Genomic DNA, 24,724 nt, shown 5'->3' with positions numbered 1-24,724 from the left:
GTTCAAGCACTCTTGGAGTGGATTGGACCCAATATATTAGTGAATTACCATGTTGCCCCAATGTAACTTAAACAAAAGGGTTCAATGAAAGACTATCAAACCGAATACGAGGAATTATGTTCTCTGATACCATATATTGACTAAGAGACCTTGTTTGATTGCCAATGTGTCAACTCCTGAAGGGGCTTACAATGCGGCTAAGCAAGCGGAACAAAAAAATTAGTGAAGACTAGCTTAATTTAAGCTAGAGATACAAATTTCAAAATGAATTAGCCTTAGCAATCTGACAAAGCAAAAAAGTCTAAGCCCAAGTTAGAGACTCTTACGTATTCCTAGTTGGAAGAGAGAAGGTCCAAAGGCTTATGCTATCAACGTGATAAAAAACGGCACTCGATACTCAAATACAAAGATTTAAAAATGTTTATGATTATCAACAATGATGAGCGGGTTGATAGTGTTGACTTGCAAGAGTCCCAAGTCTCAAATTACGAGTAAATTGAGCTTAATATATAAAAAAACATACCAATCACACTTTTTTATAGTCGTGAAAATATTTGGACCCACTATGCTAGTGAATTATCATATTGGCCTAAAGCAACTCAAACAAAAGGGTTCATTGCAAGACTACCAAACCGAATATGAGGAACTATGTGCTAAGTGGTTAAGCTTGTAGACAAAAAGAAGTAATAAAGTTAAACTAGCTTTAATGAAGCAAACTAGATATCCTTATTTAAAAAAAAATTTAAGTTTTCCAAACTCGGCAAAGCAATCTGGCAAAGCAAAAGAGTTTAAGTCGACCGTAGAGACTCTTACGTATTGTCCGTTAAAAGAGAGAAAGTCCATAGGTCTATGCCATCATGGTGATAAAAGGGCAAGCGATACTCAAAAGCAATGGTTTGAAAATGTTTATGGTCATGCAAAATGATGAACTGGTTGATAGTGTTTTCTTACAGGAGTCCCAAGACTCGATTAAGGAGTAAATTGAGCCTAATGCATGAAAAAAAATAAACTGAGCACACTTTGTTCAGGCACTGTTTGAGTGGATTGGACCCACTATACTTGTCAATTGCCATGTTGCCTGATTGCAACTTAAGCAAAAGTGTTGAATGAAACACTATCCAACCGAATATGAAGAACTATGTGCTCTGATACCACGTGTTGACCAAGAGACCTTGTTTGATTGCCACTTGAAGGGGCTTACAATGTAGTTAAGCAAGCAGAAGAAAGAAATTAGTAGAGACTAGCTTAATGCAAACTAGATATCCAAATTTCGAAAATAATTAGTCTTCCACACTTGGCAAAGCAATCCGGCAAAACGAAAGAGTTTAAGCCCAACGTAGAGACTCTTACGTATTCCAAGTTGGAACACAGAAGGTCCAAAGACCTATGCTATCAAGGTGATAAAAAATGGCACCTGATACTCAAATGCAAAGATTTAAAAATGTTTATGCTTATCGATAATGATGAGTTGGTTGACAGTGTTGACTTGCAAAAGTCTCAAGTTACGAGTAAATTGAGCTTAGTGCATGAAAAAACAAAGTGGGCACACTTTTTTACAGTCCTAGTTAAAATGTTTGGACCCACTACACTAGTGAATTATCATGTTGCCCTTACGCAACTCAAATAAAATGGTTTATTGCAAGACTGCCAAACAATATGAAGAACTGTGTGCTAAGTGGTTAAGCTTGTAGACAAAAGGAAAAAATTAAGTTAAACTATCTTGAATGAAGCAAACTAGACATCCTGATTTAAAAAAGAATTAAAGTTTTCCAAACTCGGCAAAGCAAAAGAGTCTAAGCCGAACTTTGAGACTTCTACGTATTGTCTGTTGAAAGAGAAAAGGTCCAGAGGCGTATACTATCAAGGTGATAAAAAATGTCACCCGACACTCAAAATCAAAGATTTGAAAATGTTTATGGTTATGCAAAATGATGAATTGGTTGATAGTGTTTTCTTACAAGAGTCCCATGACTCAATTAAGGTGTAAATTGGGCCTAGTGCGTGGAAAAAAAAAACTAGGCACACTTTGTTCAAGCACTCAGAGTGGATTGGACCCACTATATTAGCGAATTACCATGTTGCCCCAATGCAACTTAAATAAAAGTGTTCAATGAAAGACTACCAAACCGAATACGAGGAATTATGTTCTCTGATACCATGTGTTGACCAAGAGAACTTGTTTGATTGTCAATGTGTCAACTCTTGAAGGGGCTTGCAATGTGGCTAAGCAAGCAAAAGAAAGAAATTAGTGAAGACTAGCTTAATGCAAACTAGAGATACAAATTTCAAAAAGAATTAGCCTTAGCAATCTGACAAAGCAAAGGAGTCTAAGCCCAAGTTAGAGACTCTTACGTATTCTCAGTTGGAATAGAGAAAGTCAAATACAAAGATTTAAAAATGTTTATGGTTATCAACAATGATGAGTGGTTTGATAGTGTTGACCTGCAGGAGTCTCAAGTCCCAAATTACGAGTAAATTGAGCTTAGTACATGAAAAAACAAATTAGGCGCACTTTTTTATAGTCGTGAAAATGTTTGGGCCCACTATGCTAGTGAATTACCATATTGGCCTTAAGCAACTCAAACAAAAGGGTTCATTGCAAGACTACCAAACCGAATATGAGGAACTATGTTCTAAGTGGTTAAGCTTGTAGACAAAAAGAAGTAATTAAGTTAAACTAGCTTGAATAAAACAAACTAGACATCCTGATTTAAAAAAGAATTTAAGTTTTCCAAACTCGGCAAAGCAATCTGGCAAAACAAAAGAGTCTAAGCCGAACGCAAAGACTCTTACGTATTGTTCGTTGAAAGAGAGAAAGTCTATAGGTCTATGCTATCAAGGTGATAAAAGGGCACCCGATACTCTAAGGAAATGGTTTGAAAATGTTTATGGTTATGCAAAATGATGAACTGGTTGATAGTGTTTTCTTACAAGAGTCTCAAGACTCCATTAAGGAGTAAATTGAGCTTAGTGCGTGAAAAAAAATAAACTGAGCATACTTTGTTCAGGCACTGTTTGAGTGGATTAGACCCACTATACTTGTGAATTACCATGTTGCTCGATTGCAACTTAATCAAAAGTGTTGAATGAAACACTATCAAACCGAATTCAAAGAACTGTGTGCTCTGATACCACGTGTTGACCAAGAGACCTTATTTGATTGCCAATATGTCAACTCTCGAAGGGGCTTACAATCTAGTTAAGCAAGCAAAAGAAAGAAATTAGTGGAGACTAGCTTAATGCAAACTAGATATCCAAATTTCAAAAAGAATTAATCTTCCACACTTGGCAAAGCAATTCGGCAAAACGAAAGAGTTTAAGCCCAAAGTAGAGACTCTTACGTATTCCAAGTTGGAACAGAGAAGGTCCAAAGACCTATGCTATCAAGGTGATAAAAAATGGCACCTGATACTCAAATGCAAAGATTTAAAAATGTTTATGCTTATCGACAATGATGAGTCGATTGATAGTGTTGACTTGCAAGAGTCTCAAGTCTCAAGTTACAAGTAAATTGAGCTTAGTGTGTGGAAAAATAGATTGGGCACACTTTTTTGCAGTCCTCATGAAAATGTTTGGACCCACTACGCTAGTGAATTATCATGTTGCCCTTACGCAACGCAAACAAAATGGTTCATTGCAAGACTACCAAACAATACGAAGAACTGTGTGTTAAGTGGTTAAGCTTGTAGATAAAAAGAAGAAATTGAGTTAAACTATCTTGAATGAAGCAAACTAGACATCCTCATTTAAAAAAGAATTAAAGGCTTTCCAAACTCGGCCAAGCAATCTGACAAAGTAAAAGAGTCTAAGCCGAACTTTGAGACTTCTACGTATTGTCTGTTGAAAGAGAAAAGGTCCAGAGGTGTATATTATCAAGGTGATAAAAAATGTCACACGACACTCAAAATCAAAGATTTGAAAATGTTTATGGTTATGGAAAATGATGAATTGGTTGATAGTGTTTTCTTACAAGAGTCTCAAGACTCAATTAAGGTGTAAATTGGGCCTAGTGCGTGGAAAAAAATAAACTAGGCACACTTTGTTCAAGCACTCTTGGAGTGGATTGGACCAATTATATTAGTGAATTACCATGTTGCCCCAATGCAACTTAAACAAAAGGGTTCAATGAAAGACTACCAAACTGAATACGAGGAATTATGTTCTCTGATACCATATGTTGACCAATTGACCTTGTTTGATTGTCAATGTGTCAACTCTTGAAGGGGCTTGCAACGTGGCTAAGCAAGCGGAAGAAAGAAATTAGTGAAGACTAGCTTAATGCAAACTAGAGATACAAATTTCAAAAAGAATTAGCCTTAGCAATCTGACAAAGCAAAGGTGTCTAAGCCCAAGTTAGAGGCTCTTACGTATTCCCAGTTGGAATAGAGAAAGTCCAAAGGCCTATGCTATCAACGTGATAAAAAATGTCACTCGACACTCAAATACAAAGATTTAAAAATGTTTATGGTTATCAACAATGATGAGCTGGTTGATAGTGTTGACTTACAAGAGTCCTAAATCTTAAGTTACGAATAAATTGAGCTTAGTACATGAAAAAACATAGCAGGCACACTTTTTTATAGTCCTCGTGACAAAGTTTGGACCCACTATGCTAGTGAATTACCATGTTGGCCCGAAGCAACTCAAACAAAAGGGTTCATTGCAAGACTACCAAACTGAATATGAGGAACTATGTGTTACGTGGTTAAGCTTGTAGACAAAAAGAAGTAATTAAGTTAAACTAGCTTGAATAAAGCAAACTAGACATCTTGATTTAAGATCAGTGTGATAAAAGGGCACCCGATACTCAAAACAAAAGAGTTTACGCCGAACGTAGAGACTCTTACGTATTGTCTGTTGAAAGAGAGAAGGTCCAAAGGTCTATGCTATCAAGGTGATAAAAGAGCACTCGATACTCAAAAGCAATGGTTTGAAAATGTTTATGGTTATGCAAAATGCTGAACTGGTTGATAGTGTTTTCTTACAAGAGTTTCAAGACTCGATTAAGGAGTGAATTGAGCCTAGTGCGTGGAAAAAAATAAACTTAGCATTTTGTTCAGGCACTGTTTGAGTGGATTGGACCCACTATACTTATGAATTACCATGTTGCCCGATTGCAACTTAAACAAAAGGGTTCAATGAAACACTATCAAACTGAATATGAAGAACTATGTGCTCTGGTACCACGTGTTGACCAAGAGACCTTGTTTGATTGCCAATATGTCAACTCTCGAAGGGTCTTACAATGTAGTTAAGGAAGCAGAAGAAAGAAATTAGTGGAAACTAGCTTAATGCAAACTAGATATCCAAATTTTGAAAATAATTAGTCTTCCACACTTGGCAAAGCAATCCGGCAAAACGAAAGAGTTTAAGCCCAACGTAGAGACTCTTACGTATTCCAAGTTGGAACACAGAAGGTCCAAAGACCTATGCTATCAAGGTGATAAAAAATGGCACCCGATATTTAAATGCAAAGATTTAAAAATGTTTATGGTTATCGACAATGATGAGCCGGTTGATAGTGTTGACTTGCAAGAGTCACAAGTCTCAAGTTACGAGTAAATTGAGCTTAGTGCATGGAAAAACATAGTGGGCACACTTTTGTACAACCCTAGTGAAAATGTTTGGACCCACTACGCTAGTGAATTATCATGTTGCCCTTACGCAACTCAAATAAAATAGTTCATTGCAAGACTGCCAAACAATACGAAGAACTGTGTGCTAGGTGGTTAAGCTTGTAGACAAAAAGAAGAAATTTAGTTAAACTATCTTGAATGAAGCAAACTAGACATCCTGATTTTAAAAAGAATTAAAGTTTTTCAAACTCGGCAAAGCAAAAGAGTCTAAGCCGAACTTTGAGACTTCTACGTATTGTCAGTTGAAAGAGAAAAGGTCCAAAGGCTTATGCTATCAAGGTGATAAAAAATGTCACTTGACACTCAAAATCAAAGATTTGAAAATGTTTATGGTTATGGAAAATGATGAATTGGTTGATAGTGTTTTCTTACAAGAGTTCCAAGACTCAATTAAGGAGTAAATTGAGCATAGTGCGTGGAAAAAAATAAACTTGGCACACTTTGTTCAAGCACTCTTGGAGCATATTGGACCCACTATACTAGTGAATTACCATGTTACCTCAATGCAACTTAAACAAAAGGGTTCAATGAAAGACTACCAAACCAAATATGAGGAATTATGTTCTCTGATACCATATGTTGACCAAGAGACCTTGTTTGATTGCCAATGTGTCAACTCCTGAAGGGGCTTACAATGTGACTAAGCAAGCGGAAGAAAGAAATTAGTGGAGACTAGCTTAGTGCAAACTAGAGATACAAATTTTGATAAGAATTAGTCTTAGCAATATGGCAAAGCAAAAAAGTCTAAGCCCAAGTTAGAGACTCTTACGTATTCTCAGTTGGAAGAGAGAAGGTCCAAAGGCCTATGCTATCAAGGTGATAAAAAATGGCACCCGACACTCAAATGCCAAGATTTAAAAAATGTTTATGGTTATCAACAATGATGAGCTGGTTGATAGTGTTGACTTGCAAGAGTCCCATGTCTCAAGTTATGAGTAAATTGAGCTTAGTGCGTGAAAAAACACTGCAGGCACACTTTTTTGTAGCCCTTGTGAAAATGTTTATACCTACTACGCTAGTGAATTACCATGTTGCCCTTAAACAACTCAAACAAGAGAGTTCATTACAAGACTACCAAACTGAATATGAGGAACTATGTGTCGAGTTGTTAAGCTTGTAGACAAAAAGAAGAAATTAAGTTGAACTAGCTTGAATGAAGCAAACTAGACATCCTGGTTTATAAAAGAATTGAAGGTTTTCAAACTCGGCAAAGCAATCCGGCAAAGCAAAAGGGTCTAAGCCAAACGTAGAGACTCTAATGTATTGTCCGTTGGAAGAGAGAAGGTCCAAAGGCCTATGCTATCAAGGTGATAAATAGTAACCTGATACTCAAAAGCAAAGATTTGAAAATGTTTATGGTTATGCAAAATGATGAACTGGTTGATAGTGTTTTCTTACAAGACTCCCAAGACTCGATTAAGGATTAAATTGTGCCTAGTGCGTGAAAAAAAATAAACTTGGCTCACTTTGTTCAAGCACTCTTAAAGGGGGATTGACCAATCATACTAGTGAATTATCATGTTTCCCCCATTGCAACTTAAACAAGAGGGTTCAATTAAAGACTACCATACTGAATATGAGGAACTATGTGCTCTGATACCACATGTTGACCAAGAGACCTTGTTTAATTGCCAATGTGTCAACTCCCGAAGGGGCTTAAAATGTCGCTAAGCAAGCGGAAGAAAGAAATTAATGGATACTAGCTTAATGAGAACTAGACATCCAAATTTCGAAAAGAATTAATATTCCACACTTAGCAAAGCAATCAAGCAAAGCGAAAGACTAACCCCAAAGTAGAGATTCTTAGGTATTCAGAGTTGGGCGAGAGAATGTCCAAAGGCCTATGCTATCAAGGTAATGAAAAATCAAACCTAACACTAAAATGCAAAGATTTGAAGATGTTTATGGTTATATACAATGATGAATCTGTTGATGTTGTTGACATACAAGAGTCCCAAGACTTTAGTGAGGATTAAATTGAGCCTAGAACGTTGGAAAACAGACCGGGCGCCCTTTGTTCCATCTCTCTTCATGTTGTTTTGTCCTACTATACTTGTAAATTACCATGTTGCTCTAAAGGAACTCAAACAAAAGTGGCCATTAGAGGACTACCAAACTGAATATGAGGAACTATGTGTTATGATTCCACATGTTGATCAAGAGACCTTGATTGAGTCTTATGTGGGTGCCGTAACGAGCTACTTTTAAAAGTGCTTGCAGTCAATGTGTTAACTTTTGAAGAGGCTTACAAGGTAGAAGAGGCTTAGAAGGTGTATAAGTTAGTACAAGAAAAGAACAAATTAGTTGAGACTAGCTTGAAGCAAACTACATGTCTGGATTTAAAAAAATAAATAAAGTTTTCCAAACTTTTCGGTGCTATATTGCAAAGCGAAAGTTTTGAACCCAAAATAGAGACTCTTACGTATTCTAAGTTGGATGAGATAAGGTCCAAATGCTTATGCTATTAAAGTGATAAAAAAAGACACCTGACACTCCAATGCAAAGATTTGATATTGTTTATGCTTATGGGCAATGATGAACTGGTTGATAGTGTTGACTTACATGAGTTCTAAGACTCAAGTGAGGAGTAAATTGATCCTATTGCGTGGAAAAAATGATTGGGCACACATTGTTCCAGCTCTCTTGCAGAGGTTTCGAAGCCACTATAGCTCAAACAAAAGGGATCATTAGAAAACTATCAAACCGAATATGAGGAACCGTGTGCTATGGTTCCACATGTTCACCAAAAGACTTTGTTGGGGTATTATGTGGGTGGCCTAATGGATGAGCTATGTATAGAAGTGTTTGCATCCAATGTGTCAACTCCCGAAGGGGCTTTCAAGGTGGCTTTGCTAGTGGAAGAAAAAATGAAATTCGTTGAGACTAACTTGAAGCAAACTAGACATTTGGATTTCAAAAAAAATAAAGTTTTCACACTTGGCAAAGCAATCCGTCTAAGTGAAAGAGTCTAAACCCATAATATAGACTTTAATGTATTCTTTGTTGGTTGAGAGAAGGTCCAAAGGCCTATGCCATAAGGGTCATCATAAATGACATCCGACACTCAAATGCAAAGCTTTAAAAATATTTATAGTTTTGCACAATGATGAACCAGTTGATAGTGTTTTTACCAGAGTCCCATGACTCAATTGAGGCGTAAATTGAGCTAGTGTGTGGAAAAACAGACTGGGCACACTTTGTTCAAGCACTCTTGGAGTGGTTTGGACCCACTATAAGGCCCAAAGTAGAGACTTACGTATTCAAAGTTGGATGAGATAAAATTTCATACATTTTTTATAAAAAAAGTCGAAATTTTCATCATCAAACACCAACTATCTCACAAGAACAATGCAACATATTAAATATCTTGCAATTAATAATATGCTACAAAACTCATACTTTCATATTACATAAACAAAAACAAAATAACCAAGTTTATGAACACTTAAGTGTTGTTAAATAACCAAGTTTTTTTTTTAAAATATAACCTCAATCATCATCATCATTAAGCTCAATAAAAAAGCAAAGAATAAGTTTTTTTTACCTTAACCCACTTTCTTGAGTGAAAAAATGGTGGAAATGCACTTGAGCAAACCGCAGAAGCCCTCTTCCTTTTGCACAAATTGGCCGCCAAGTCGCTCTCACGACTCCTAGGGTGCATGGATACCCTTCTAATGGCCTCTATACAAATGAGGGATTCGGCCCTCAAGAGGTCTTTAGAATCCAAAAACAAAATTTATGATGCGGCCCTTTTTAAAGTGCGTCGAAGGTGTATCATATGATATGGTACAATATCGGAATGTATTGTACGATACATACGATACAAATATGATACACACTCGTATTGTGATACGAGTGTATCATTATTTCCCATAGTAACGATACATATTGTACGATATTGTATGGTACAACATTGGATCTACCTACCCGCTAGCCAATAGTGAGTAAATTTTGGCCATTCTTAATAGAATTCCTGCTGTACTTGTTTGAATTAGCCGCGAACTCTGTTGAGCACACTAGATCTACCTTAGATCTAAAGATTTGAGATCAGATCGCCCGTAATTCTAGCTGAAATTGTTTCAGATCGAGTGCGTAAACATTCTGTGCCATTCAGCACATTCGGTGTGCCTCATTTCAGTCGGTCTCTTTTTCGGCAGGAATTAGTAGGAGCGCTTCTGTGGATCTTGATCTTTAGGGTCTATAGACCCTACCTGAGCATTTTCACGTTGTGTAGAGGACTGAGTATCTCGGCATTCCCATCGAAATCTGGTCTCCCTCATTTCAGCCTATTTCTCTTGTTTGGCAGGAATTTTGGCAAATTGGCAAGAATTCTGTCAGAGTGCTTGTGTGGATCTTGATCCTCAGGGTCTGTAGATCATACTTGAGAATTTGCATGTTGCGTAGAGGTCTGTGTATCTCGGCATTCCTATCGCAATCCTGTGACTCCTTCATTTATGTAGAACAGAGCATGATCTCAGACTATTCTCTTTAGATTCACATAATTCCGCTTATGTTCGTGCAATTGGCATCAATTTTGGTGTGTGAGCTCCAAATTATATGTATTTTGAGTTGGTCTGGGCGGTGCATGGGTGAAATCACTGTTTTCCAGTGAACAGTAGTGCAGTTGCTGTGCAGAGGAGACTGTATGCTTCCGGCGATTTGTGTGAAGCAATTCTCCTAATCTTTACGTGTACTTGGAAGTGTATGGAGTAGATTAGACAGGGGTGTTGCGAGGGAATTTTGCCATTTGAAGCCTGGTGTTGTAGTTTTTTGGTGAACTGTACAATTCTGGAAACTGCACACAGACTTATCTGGAGTCGTACTTTCAGCTTGTGCATCTCACAATTGGCTTGTGCATTTGAGCTCGAATTTGGACAACATATTCTCTGCATGTCAGACTTCAAAAGAGTCTTCTTAGTGTTTATTTGAATCTGCTTCTTTCTTATAGTTTTGTTGTGCCCAAGTTGTGGACAGATACAATGTGATTCTGTAATTTTCTGTTTTATTGTTAAGTTTTGTAAATATTTGAATCTTTTGTATTTTACTTGTAATTGAGTCAAGGGTGGCTAATTTTGATCAGAGGGTAATTGTCTAAATCTGCTTGTTTAGTGCTTAAGAGCACTAAGGAGAACATAAATAGAAGAAAGGACTGGGTGCATGAGCTTGGGCTTGAAGGTGCCTACCACTCGGCTAGGTGTGAGCTAGAGTCGGTTAGCTCCTTGGTTGCTTCCAGTGTTGAGGATCCTAGTGGGGCTGTAGCATATCGTGCCATGGCAACGACAACTATTCACATTATTTGGTTGAGACAACAAGAGTTGCCTCCATGAACGAACAAAGTATATAGAGATGGACTGTCACTATGTTGGAGAAGTGTATTTGAGAGGAACGATAGAGTTGCCCTATATGTCTTCTGAGTATCAACTTGTGGACTTTTTCACCAAGGCATTTTACTCTCTTCACTTTATATTTTCCCTTGAAAAACTGTCAGTTATCACACCATAAGTTTGAGTAGGAGTGTTAAAATATATTATTTTGTATTCGTGTGTGTGTGTGTGTGTGTATATATATATGTATATATATATATATATATATTACTTTTTTCATAGTTTGTAAACTAGGCTTTTTATGTAATTTTTCTATTTATTTTGTGTTTATTATTTATTTTTGTAATAGATCATGCCTATTAGCGGCATTTTTGGCTTTCTTTGTATAGCCGTTGGGACTAAGCCCAACTAGTTGTTGGGCTAGTTGAGTTAGCCCTTTTCTCTTCTTTCATGTATATATATATATATGGGATCTCTCCCATATTTTTTTGATGATTTTCTTAAGCATTTTAAGATCAATAAAATATTATTTTTTAATTGTGCTTGTGCTCTTTTATGTATTGTATTGTGTATTGCCCTTAGTGGCCTAGTGCTTGTGCACTCTGTTGTTTGCCTGTTGTTTGCCTATTGTTGCTTTGTTATTGTATTCTTCTTTGATATTTCATTACAAGTATTGGTGTATTGTGTTTGTTGGAAGAAATTTAGTGTTAGGAAGCAAAAAGCTGTAGTCAAATCTTGTACAAAAGCAGAGTACGGTTCTATGGCGGCAGCTACTTCAGAAGTGACGTGAATTATACATCTTTTAGTGAGTTGTGAGATGGGATTCTGAGATCCATTTTATATTATGACAACCAAAGCGCCATTAAAGTCTCATTAAAGAACCAAGCATATTGAAATGAGATTATTAATAAAAATATTATTTTTAAGTGTTGTGTGTACTCTCTTTGGTGCCCTTAGTGGGCTATGTGTGTGAGCGCTTAGTGGCCTTTGTGAGTGCCTTTGTGCCTTGTGTTCGTGCTATTGAAGACTCTTGGATTCGTCCCTTCTTGGTGGATATCACATTATAGAAGGTAGATCAACCCAACCTTTTATTGGTGCTTCTTTATTTTTTTAATTGTTTGAAGGTAAGCCCTTTTCATACTTGTATGACTTGGAGTTTTGAGTTCAAAGCAAGCTTCTTTTTTTGGGCACCCTTTTCAATCCCATGTAGTGTGGCACATGGAGGTGAAACCCTGCAGTTTAGATAGTTAACGCCCTTTTCATGCAACTTATATGAGTTGGAATTTTGTGTTAAAAGGAAGCTTCCTTTCTTTGGAACTCTTCAATTTTTGAAGAGCTGCACACAGAGGAACCTGTAGTTAGATAATCACTGCAAGACAGACGATAAATGCAAGGTTGGGTTGGTATGTTGGGTGGAGATTTTTGTAGTAGAAGTTGAACATTTTGGGCGAAATTTTCCATAAGCTGGGTTTTTGTTTTCAAACGATAGATAAGAAGAGATTAGCTCCTAGATCTTGCAGAAATCAAATAAGATGAGAAGGAAGAATAGAGGGGTCATAAAGAGAGAGCTCGAGGTTCTATAAGCAAACAGGACATTAGGGTGAACACATTGAGACTACTGTCTTGAATGCTATCTATAATCATTACTAACTGTTTTTATTGGCTGTATTGGTTAACTGTTGAGACGTGTTTCAGTTATGTTGTATCTGGCCATTGTTTGTTTTCTATTTAGACCTTGTTATTATTTTTTGTTGTATATTACTTTTGAAGGCAGATTTATAAAGTATCTTGAAAATGAAAAGGAAAGGAATACATGACCATTAGCACATCCTCCATTGAGGAAACTTGTGATTGCAGCCCTAAACTGTTCTCTCCTTTTCTTTGTGTTGGTGCTTGCAACTACTTTGGAGAAAAACTCAAAGGATATCAAAAGGTTTTCACTTCCTATGATCTTTGTTTATTCAATTTTTTATAAAAATATAATTATTTTCTTGTTACATTGTCTTGGTGATATCATTTTTGTCTTGCATCTCATTGTCTTGTGTTTTAATTTGTTTAGACTAGCCTTCTACTTGTCCCATGTTTTAATTTGTTTAGACTCACCCAACAACTAACTCTGGCTCCACAGCACTGAGGTGCACAAAACTGACCTCGAAAAGGCCGAATAATAATAATGGATATATCGAATAAAAAAATAATGAACTAAACTATAGCCAAAAGAAGTCAACAAGAAAACCTCAAAAACCACTTTGAAAAAGAGGTTATAAACAAAAGCCGGTATGTCAATCATATAACAAGATGCAAACAAGTCACTAAAAAAACTTATGAGGCCACATGTAAGACACAATAATATGCATCAAAAATTCAAAAAACATAAGGCCTTATAAGGAACGCAATGAGATGGTAATCAAGAGGGAAATAACCAATAGTGAAATAATTACAATGCCACCGAGGCAAGAACATACAATACTTAAAATATTAATTTTATTAATTCTCACAAATCCACATTCAAGGCCACAAAGGGCACAAATACATGCCTATAAGGCAAGAAAACATAAGGGTGAGAAAAAACACTTTCTTTTTAAAATATTATTTTACTAAGCTCACAATAATGCACAAAGAATGCATAAAAAAATACATTATAATATCTAACGAACAATATGATCCTATAGATCTAATTCATGTGAAGAATCAAGGAGCTTTCGATCATAAGCAAAAGTCCACCCAAAACCAAAAGTGGACAAGCACAAAAGTGGTCACTATGGACACACCCACAAGTCCCACAAAGGGGATACACAAAAAGAAGGCTTAAAAAAATAATATTTTATTGATCACTCAAATCATGCAAGAAGCATTATGCTTAAATTCCAATGTGATGTAAAAACATGTAAGATATGTTTATTATGTAAATTTGTTAAGAAATTCTCATTCTTTAGAGCTTTTCACAACCAATTAAAAACTGGTTCAATGTTTGAATTTGTAGTTTCTGCTTAGTACTTTCAAACGATTTCAAACTATACTTTGATTCTCGTAGCATAACTCATTAAAGACTTTCTTGTACTAACAAAATGGTTTACTCAAAAGCAAAAAATGCATTTGTAAAGGTTACTAGTATTCTTCTCATCTCAAGCTATATTTTTTACTTTTTGGGGGTCAATTTTGGTTTTACAACAGGCTATCCCATCCATTACCTTGAAAAACATCTCACATGTAGGAAAACATTTTAAACTTCATTTTAATTATACAAAAATAAAATTTTTTGGTTGCAAATATTTTGTTTTATGAAAAAAAAATGAATACGAGAAGCGATACATGAAGCGGAAGCGGGGAAGCGAGTTTTAAAAAGTCGTATGAAGCGTGAAATGGGATTCATTTTGGAAGAAAGTGTGAAAGTGTGTGAGAAGCTAAAAAATAAACATGAAGGAAATGAGGGAGAAGCTAATTGGAAGCAAAGGAGAAACAAAAAATATAAATATTAACAAGAGAAACACAAAAAATAAGAGGGAAACTAAGGGGAAAGAAACAAGTGAAAAGTGACAGGAATCGCATGAGAAACAAAAGGGAAGCGAGTGGGAAGCACGCTTCCTATGAATAGAGTATTTAACTCTTCAAATTGGCTATGGTTCCAACTTGCAAGTTTATTTATGACATCATGAAGTTCCATTGAATTTCCTATACACTGGAGATACCAAATACAGTTGAAAGGAGTATTCTTCTCCAAGAGAATACGCATTATGTTCAGCGATGGAGGGAGGTTTAACATGTAGATCTTTATCATGACTCATCTCTTCAAGCTACTAATGATTTTTGAAGTGTCTATCTAACTTGAATCTTATATTCACTTCTCCTCTTCTATGATCATTCCAGGTGCGACATCTAACAACTGAGTAATCTCAACATACACACACACATTTATTTCTTAGATCATGCATGGATTGTGTGCCTTTTCATAGTAGCTTGAATGCATTATTTATCCCATTTCCATACAATTTGAGATCAAAATTCAATGCATGTGGTATATGCTAAATTCAGTCATGAACTATTATTTCTCACATTGTCTTTTGTACCATTAATTCCAAAACATTGGGAGTTTAATTGTAGTTTTCTGTATTTTACTCTGTATTTATATTTGGAATAGTAGAGATATTTTGGTTGCACAATCACTTGGAATTACCAGACATCAAACAATGAAAACTAAAGATGTCACTCCTCCATTTCAGTGTGACGGAGACATTTGATCACTATCAAGCACATGTAAACTGTGAAAAGGATGTCATCAAGGCTGAAGAAAAGGTAAGAACTGAGTTCTTTTAATGTCATCATTGTAAAAAAATAATATATTTTTACATCTGAACATGTACCACTAACATGTCATTCATCATAGATTGTATGGTTAGGGTGGATGATGCAGCATTAGGAGTTTTATCCTTATTTGATCTGTGATAGTTGCAATATGCAAACATAATTATCGTGTGCTTGCAGCGTGAACAATTATCGTTCATGGATCCCTAAACATGTTGCTTGCAAATATGTTGTTTACATAACGAAGAACTATGCATTTGTTTTTAGATGTAGCCATTATAAAATTTCTTAGTTACAAGAAATTTATAATGGATGAATTTTATTACCCTGTAAAGCCCAGCATCAGAAAACATTAGTTGGGTCTCCTACAGGTAATCTTTTCCTACTTTTGAAAATTCAATTAGCATGTTGAAGTTCTTGAAGAACTCCGTTTCACTTGTGATCAGTTATAAGTTTATTTTTCTGGCCTCGGATAAGGTAATATATATGTTTTGTAGCTTAGTCTCTCTCTCAAATGGTCATCAATTGCCTGGATGTGTGTTTTTGCTACTATAAAGCCTAAAGTCCTTGGTGACTTTTCTATTGCACTTGATACCAATTAACCATTCTTGAGCAAAACTACCTGGATTCTAGAAAATCATGCTTTATGCCAGTCCCTGTACTCAAACTACCATAGTTCCACTTTGGTGCTAATTTGGCTCAGAATTGTCATACATGTCATTGTCGTCATTAGAATCCCGAAAGTGGCACAATTTAGGGCAGAATCTGATCATTACAAAGTGAATCCATAGTAGGACAGCTTATGCAAAGTTTCATGAATCACGATCAGAAAGTGAATATTTGTGTGTAGGCCTCTGTCCCAGTCTGGCCTCCTTGATCATTACAAAGTTTCATGTAGCAAGTTTAACCAAGAAATCCACACTTAGATTGAGCTGTGGTGGTTAATGATGTTTTTATTATCCTCCTATTCTTGATAAGGTTTATTAAAGTGCTTTCGAGCTATGATGCTGTCTATGGCAACAAAATAGTAGCATACATATTTATTAGTATGTTAGCTTACAAAAATTTTCTTTGTTTAAAATCTTATGGTTCTTTTGCTTGCTGTCACTGCTGAAGTTTGAACTTGAAATTCTGGAGATCATGGTTTGAATGGCTATCAAGAATGTCTAATTGAAAAGCAAGAGTTTGGAAAATGCAAACAAATTATATATAATCCTTCAACTTATGTGCTCTTTAAGCGCGTTTACAGAAACAGATGCAGTTGCAACAGGCTGAAGATTTGGCTGAGCCTGAGCCTGAGCCTGAGCCTGAGCCTGTACACAGGGAACTTCCAGCAAATTTAGTCACGCTCCAACTCTTTGATGATATCTGCCGACACTAGCCAGCTGTATGATAATGCATTAAGGAATATGGAGTCACTTCGTCATAAAAAAAGAGGCGAACCACTTTTTGTGCAGAGCCTCTCACTAGTCGATGCATTTTTTGCTCTTATGGTGGTCTGGGGTTTATCTTGTAACCATGCATGGCAGTCTTATGTGCTCTGTTGTCAAGCATCTCTGGCTCAGCTATTAGCTAGTATGTTTCAGTTGGGCCGTTTTATATACTCTCTAAGAATTACATGACTGCATGTATATCCTACTTGTACATAATTTCTGTGATAAATCGCTAGTTATTAAATGTAAGAGACCAAACCAAGGTCTGAGTTGACTATCACAGTCATAGTCAGTCCTTTGGATCCATCCTCCATGTCCCCACTCTCTCAGTGAAGTTATTCCATATTCTCTACAGAAATTTTTCTTTCCAAATGGGGTGTAGGGTGCAACATTTGTTTCTTTCGTGGTACTGTGTGAATGTGCGGCCTACTTGTATTCTAGAGCAGATTGGTAAGTTGAGAGTTGGTTTGTAGGTTGAGAACCCTAAATAGTTCCAATTACTTACTGCTGTGAATACTAAATCTTGTCATTGTAGGGTGGCAAACAATCTTTAATGGGCTAACCTGATCCAACCTGGCTCTGACCATGCCCAAGTTGGTATAACGATCTAATGGGTTTAACATTTTGGTGTACAAAAGTTGGGTTTTGATTTGGTGATCTCCATATGAAATTGCTTTGAACCTGAAAACTCACCCGGAAATCAAACCGACAGATGACAAGAGGATTTGCAAGTAATTACGAGAAGGGGGGTTGGTCCAAACCTTTTTTTTCGTTAGGTCCTGCTAGGTTCTTTGGAAAATTATAATTTCAAGTACTTTTTTGGATTGATCTATACCGTTAAATGTGTTTATCATTGTTTACTCAATAAGGAGCATGTCTTTGATTGAGATTTTTATACCCAGATTTGTTTTTTAAAGGGGTAAAAAATTCAATGGTTGATATTATACTAAAATTTGATGATAAATACTTAGACATCAAATCAATTTGAAAGAAAACTTGTTTCTTAGTAAATAAGCAATGATAAACACATCTAACAGTTTAGATTGAGAAAAAATACTTGAAAGTACAATTTTTAGAGGGTTCTAACTGAACCTAACTAAAAAAGGACCATCCTCCTCAGTAATTACATATACTCTAGATACCATCAGATATGCTTAGTTATTACTTCTTTTGAAAGGGCATTTGTATCAAATTGGTTTCATTCATGCCCTATGTGACTTATGTCATCCCTATCTGCTTACCAGTCATTCGAATTTCAGTTGTTTTGGTCAAATCAGGTTAGATTGTATCAAAACAACTCACATCGTGAGATTAAAACTCTATTGTACCTACTTAGATTGTATCAAAACAACTCACATCGTGAGATTAAAACTGGATTGTAGCAAATATATTCCCTTTGCAACTAAACAGGCCTACAGTAGACTGTATAAATATGAAACCAGAAAATCGATTTTCTGGATTTGCAACGAAACAGGCCCACAGTAGACTAAAAATATAATTATTTTAAAGAACAAAAAAAGCAGACAGAATAATAATTAAAAAAAACACTCCCTTGGAGCAAACGATATACAGTTGTCATGATTCCTTACCTGTACTCGTGTAGGACTAAACATTGGGGCTTTTCCTGCAAAACTAACACAAAACACACCCGAAAAACAGACGAAGAAGGTCTATATAGCCTCCAGAAAGATCCACACACACCTGGATCCAAGGCGTTGGTCTGGTTCTGCCCCATTACTCATATTCAAAAATCATAGTTTTGATATTTTTTTTTTACATCTAAAACCCTAGATGTAATCCATAGGTCTTGTTTAGTGGGAACCGGCTTTTGGATCACCCGAATCTGACCTGTATACAGTCCAAAATCAATGGTTATTAAGGCATCAATTTTTCTCGGCTCATAAAAGTATGTTTTTTTGTCATAATTCAAGAGTCATTCCTACTGAATCGAGCATGCCAAACACATCTAACTGATCATATCTGTCACAAACACTTCAAACTATATGGCCTAACGCTGCAGAACGATAATAAAGATTAAAGAGCCTAATGACGTTTTGCTGCCACGAAAGGCGGCAACTAGATACACGAGGGGTTGAGAAGAAAGAGGATGGAGGGGAGCTGCGTTCCACGAGAGAGAGAGAGAGGATGCACATGGAAGGACAGATTTTATTGCCATATGTGCATGCAGTAATGGTAGGGACATATGAGTATGGAAAGATGGTGATGAAGAGAAGAGCGGTTTGAGCAGCTCCCGAATTCACGTCGGTGGCAGTATATCTTTGTGTAAGGGAGGAGAGAGAAAGACAGGGAAAAGGAGGAAGACCATGTTTTCTGATGGCGGTTGTGTGTGAAATACAGCAGACATCTGGAAGCATGGGAGGAGAGATTTGTTTTTCTCACGGATCCTTCAGCAACCGACTGTCCGAAGGCTGAAGACGTCATCTCTCATGTACGGATCACCTTGTCAGCTTATATATGTCACTGTTTCTTTCCAAATATTAAAGTTTAAAAAAGGTTTAATATTTGCTACAGTGGATTGTAGGTGCAATCGATCCTTCTAGCAAATGGGGTGGAACCCCTTGGGCTTTTTTTCTCACATTCAACTGTCATAGATGTGATCTACATGTTTTTGTTTAGCGGGAACTGTCTTTTGAATCTACGAAATCTAACCTGTATACTGGTTTTTTACACAATCTAAAAATCAACGATTATGAAGGCATTGATTTTTTCTTACTCATAAAAACATATTTTTTCATTAAAAAAACGCAATCCCAATACATGCTCTATGAGGTTAGATTGTATTAAAATTCGATTCTACCTACAATCGATTGTAGCAAATATATTCCCTTTGCAACTAAACAGGCCCACAGTAGACTGTATAAATATGAAACCAGAAAATCGATTTTCTGGATTTGCAACGAAACAGGCCTACAGTAGACTAAAAATATAATTATTTTAAAGAACAAAAAAAAAACAGACAGAATAATAATTAAAAAAAAAACTCCTTTGGAGCAAACGATTTACAGTTGTCATGATTCCTTACCTGCACTCGCGTAGGACAACATTGGGGCTTTTCCTGCAAAACGAACAGAAAAGACACCTGAAAAACAGACGAAGAACGTTTATAGAACCTCCAGAAAGAGCCACACACACCTGAATCCAAGGAGTTGTCATCAAACCATTTTCTGATGGTGCTGTTTCTTTAATATATATATATATATATATATATATATATATATATGAGAATAATGTTCTGGTTCTGCCCCATTAGTCCTATTTAAAAATCATAATTTTTTTTGTATTTTTTTCTCACATCTAAGACCATAGATGTGATCTATTGGTTTTGTTTAGTGGAAACGAACCTTTGGATCACCGGAATCTGACATGTATACAATCCAAAATCAATGGTTACGAAGGCATCAATTTTTTTCAGCACATCAAAGTACACTGAATCGAGCATGCTAAACCCATCTAATTGGGCCTAACGGATATATATATATATATATATATATATATATATATATATATATATATATATATATATATATATGACGTTTTGCTGCTACTAAATGATAGAGACACGAGGGGTTGAGAAGAAAGAGGATGGAGGAGAGCTGCGTTGCACGAGAGAGAGAGAGGATGCACATGGAAGGACAGAAATTTTATTGCTATATGTGCAGTAATGGTAGGGACATATGAGTATGGAAAGATGGTGATGAAGAGAAGAGCGGTTTGAGCTTTTTGAGCATCTCCCGAATTCACGTCGGCTGCAGATACTGCCATTTGTGCAAGGGAGGAGAGAGAAAGACAGGGAAAAAGAGGAAGACCATGTTTTCTGATGGCGGTTGTGTGTGAAATATATACAGCAGACATCTGGAAGCATGGGAGGAGAGAGAAAGAGAGGACGGATGGGAGAGAGAGTTTTTTTGTTTTTCTCACGGATCCTTCGGCAACCGACTGTCCGAAGGCTGAAGAGGTCATTTCTCATGTACGGATCACCTTGTCAGCTAATATATGTCACTGTTCTTTCCAATTGTTTATTTTTTGTTCTTATCGAGTTACTAACTGTTGGCGTTACCTGTGCTTATGCGCTTAGACATTTGTTGTACTTTGCTACTGTAGACACTGATCTATGATTCACGTTTCCAGCTTTTTCTAGGTTCATCTCACAGAGGTAATACTTAACTTGTAAAGATTCGATTCCTATGCAACTGATTGGCGAATCTGCATAATCATATGAAGCAGTGTATCCTAAGACCCTGACTGATCGGTCAATGGGTCGAGCTCAGGTAGGGCCAAAATGAAACTTTCAAAGAAGCCCGACCCAACCCACCTATGCTTCAGCCTGATAAGACCCAGGTCTCGCCTGAACCCAATAAAAGTAGTGTCAGGCTTCAGCGAGCCTAAGTCTGGGCCGGGCCTTTATTCAGGCATAGGGATGCACTACCAGCCAAGCTTGCTCGGGCCTGACTCTTTTAAACCCGGCATTGAACAGGAACAGTTTTGTGTTATTGTTACTAGTATTTGAAGGGCTAAAAAGTTCATATTGAAATGGTTTAAAACTTAAAAGAAATTGGAAAAGATTTGTAATGAACATTGTTATAGTTTCAAAAGAATTGAGATGAGCTCCTAAAAATTTATACGGCTGCACACGAGCCAAGCCTGAGCTATACAAGCTCAGCTGATTCAACAGGAGTAAAGTTCAAACTTGGCTAGAACTTGAACCAAGCATAAACCAACTTGTTCAAGCTCAATCAGTCGCCTTGAGCCTATATATGTCTCTGTCATTGAATTTTGGCCTTAATTAGTCAAGGCTTTACCTAAATTGAGCCTAAGGTCTCTACCTAAGTTAAACTTAGGGTTTGAGCCTACGGACTAGCCTAAGTTGAGTATAGGGTCTACCTAACTTAGTAAAGAGGTTATTTAAGGTGGTATGTGTCGATTTGCTCAATTTCACTCAATGTAGGACATGAACCGACGTTTGCAAGTAGGAGAAAACGCAGTTGCATCCTGAGAGCAAAGTTGCCTGAATACCCATTGTACCAAGTACTTGATCCTGAGTGGGGTAATTATTGCTTGAAAGATATCACGTCTAACACATGCCTTCTAGTGCACTTGGTTCAAGCTGAGTAGTTGTCATATCCATTGAGTGAAATATAGTCTAATGTAGGATACTAGCCCTTTGTGTTCATTTTTTTCTTTCTTTTACTGAACTTACATATATAGGCTCAAGGCGACTGACTGAGCTTGAACAAGTTGGTTTATGCTTGGTTCTAGTTCTAGCCAAGTTTCAACTTTACTCTTGTTGAATGAGCAGAGCTTCTATAGCTCGGGCTTGGCTAGTGTGCGGTTCTATAACTTTTTAGTAGCTCATCTCAATTTTTTTGAAACTATACAAATGTTCATTACAAATCTGTTCCAAATTCATTTAAGTTTTAAACCATTTCAATATGAACTTTTTAGCCTTTCAAATACTATTACCAACAACACATACTTGTACACATATTTATATCAATCATTGTGGGGTAACAGAGGCCTCGAACATGAATAGTTACTACAGATGCGGGTTCGTGGAATATAGACTATTGTGTTGACAGAGGATCCTTATTTCATATTGTTCTTCGAGAACTAGTTTTTACTCGCTTCACAAGCCCAAACTGCCTTTTCTATAGTGCGATCATTGTTGTTTGGCTCTGGTTGTTCATTATTTAGAAGCATCTCTCCATTGTCTATGTGGTCTTGGATAATATGTCTCAGCATAAAACATTCTTCGATGTTGTGTCCTACAACTTTACGATATCCACAGGACTTAGCCAAATCATTTTTCTTCACTTGTTGTGGGTTAGACAATTCGGGTAGCCTAGGAAGCCCGTCCTATAATAGCAAATCCAGTACATGTAATTGAGGTTGCCCGATCTTGACAAATGTTCAAAATCCGTTTTACTTAGGATTGTCCCCATATCTGTTAATGTTTTTCCTCTTTAGGGAGTCAATTTGATTGTCTGCCTTTCGTCCCTTATTGTTGTTCTTTCAAAAGTTCTATCCTGAGGCTCTGATGTTGACTTGGCCCTTAGATGGTATGACTTGTTGTATATGTGTACTTTGCTAGTCTTCAATAACCCATCATATACTCTTCTCTTAATGTCTACCTCGAAGGTTGTAGCCTTCTTGATGAATTCGACATACGTTTCAACCTTAGTCATGTCGATCAAGCTTCGTAGAGGTTGAGATAAGTTATCCATCAGGATGACCAATGCATGAGGATCTGAGATCGGTTCCTTCATCCTACTAGCCATGAACCATCATCGGTTTATGAATTCATAAGCACCTTTTTTTTTTTTTTGCTTCAGATCGTATAATAGACTGATGGTAGAAAGGGCTTCAATATTAAACCTAAACCGCTTCATGAACAAATTTATGGTCTACTTGAATTTCTTCATATTTTGGAGGTTCAGGGTGGCAAACCATTCAAATATTGCTCTCTACAGACTTCTGGAGAACTAATTAATTAGTCTTATCATTATTTCGATATCTGGCCATGCTTTCTACAAACAAGGATAAGTGGGTCCTTGGGTCTCCCTTTTCATTGAATTTCAAGAACTTGGAGAGTGTATCATCATTATCGTCACATCCTTCGGGCAAGAAGTCATCCATGAAGTATTTTCTTCGGTCCATATCCATGTATCTCATTCTCGATGTTTGACACTATATCATGTCTTTCGGTGATTTGATATTTTTGTTTGTTTTTTATGACGTGGTCTGGATTGATTGGGTCAACCGAGATTTGTGGACTCTCCTCTCTAGATCAGACACTTGGGACTTTCTCCACTGACTATATTCTTCTTGTGACTCTAAAGTTTGTTTGGTTATTCTCTCTCTATCGGACTGTGCCCTCTCACATTCTGACTTGTGGGCTCTTCGACTCTTCTTTCAGATCTTGCATGTTCCCATCCCAAATATTATTAGATTTCTCTTATTTTATCATTCATCTTTTCTATATTACTTATAGCCTATGATAGCATATTTTTTTCCTTGGACCAAACTTTGAAATGTGAAGTTCTAGAGGTTTGTCTCTTGGTGGACTCATTTGTGCTAGAGTTGTTTGCCTCGTAACCTATGTGAAGGACTTTACGAGACTAATGATGTATTGTTTTTCAGACCAAGCTTTGAAATGTGAGGTCTTGATGACTCATCTTTCGGTAGACTCATTCGTGCTAGAAGTATCCATCTTGTAACCCACGTGAGGGACTTTATGAGACTGATGAGAGTACCGATGTGAGCTGGTGTCATAGAGCATCAGGGCCTTTTCCCTTTTTCGGTCATTCATAGACCCATTAGAAACATTCATGTAGTTTTTTTAGGATCCTCATCGAATATGATGTTTTGCATCATATATGGTGGCATCTCGTACGTAGGATTCTCTAGAGGTGGTTCCTTTGGGATTGATTGAATTTTGACTTTTCAAGCTTTAGAACAGGCATACATTACACCCCCAAGCAATTGGTTGACACATGTCTAAATAAGTAACAAAAGATTTTTAAAATAATTGGGTACCCTAGAAAGTTGTATCCATTGATCTATGAGGTCTCTTCGGGTTATAGGTTTAGGGTTCCCTTCCTAATTCACACTAATATACCTTAGCTAACAACTGAAAGATACTGAGCTGGAGAATCTAGCTCCAATGGTACCGCCACCGATATACCCTAGATAACAACTGAAAGGTACTAGTAAGAGGATATGATGATCCAAGTGATATGACGAGATTTTAAAAATTTGTAATAAACAAATAGGCTTAATCATGCATATATTTTGCATTTTATTCATTCATTTTTATGCATGATTTATCGAAAAATCATATTAAAAACCCATTCTTGTCAATATTTTTGAGAAACTGCTTTAAATTGAAAAGAAAGGAAAATCACATATTTTAAGCTCTTCCTTGTGTTTTTTAATGTTTTGTTTAGTTTAGAACCTTTCAAGTATTAGTCTAAGTAGTTTACAAGTGTTAATTAAATATTTTAGCTTGTTT

The 24,724-nt window shown here is 36.6% G+C and overlaps 1 protein-coding gene across 1 annotated transcript in view; it reads left to right on the top strand.

Annotated features, from left to right (window-relative positions):
• LOC149840500 (truncated transcription factor CAULIFLOWER D-like) overlaps window positions 1–16,972 on the top strand; it is a 29,117-nt gene extending 12,145 nt beyond the window's left edge. The window contains exons 2-3 of the mRNA XM_090003186.1: window positions 15,181–15,253; window positions 16,512–16,972. Of these exons, the coding sequence (XP_089859312.1) occupies window positions 15,181–15,253; window positions 16,512–16,643 (205 nt within the window). The 3' untranslated portion in view covers window positions 16,644–16,972. The remainder of the gene's footprint in view (window positions 1–15,180; window positions 15,254–16,511) is intronic.
• The last annotated feature ends 7,752 nt before the right edge of the window (window positions 16,973–24,724 follow it).

This window comes from Nuphar pumila, chromosome 4 (genome assembly GCF_984573655.1).
Source record: "Nuphar pumila chromosome 4, dmNupPumi1.hap1.1, whole genome shotgun sequence".
NCBI lineage: Eukaryota > Viridiplantae > Streptophyta > Magnoliopsida > Nymphaeales > Nymphaeaceae > Nuphar > Nuphar pumila.
Note: the sequence above shows the minus strand (reverse complement) of the source record. Positions and strands in the feature narration are given on the sequence as shown.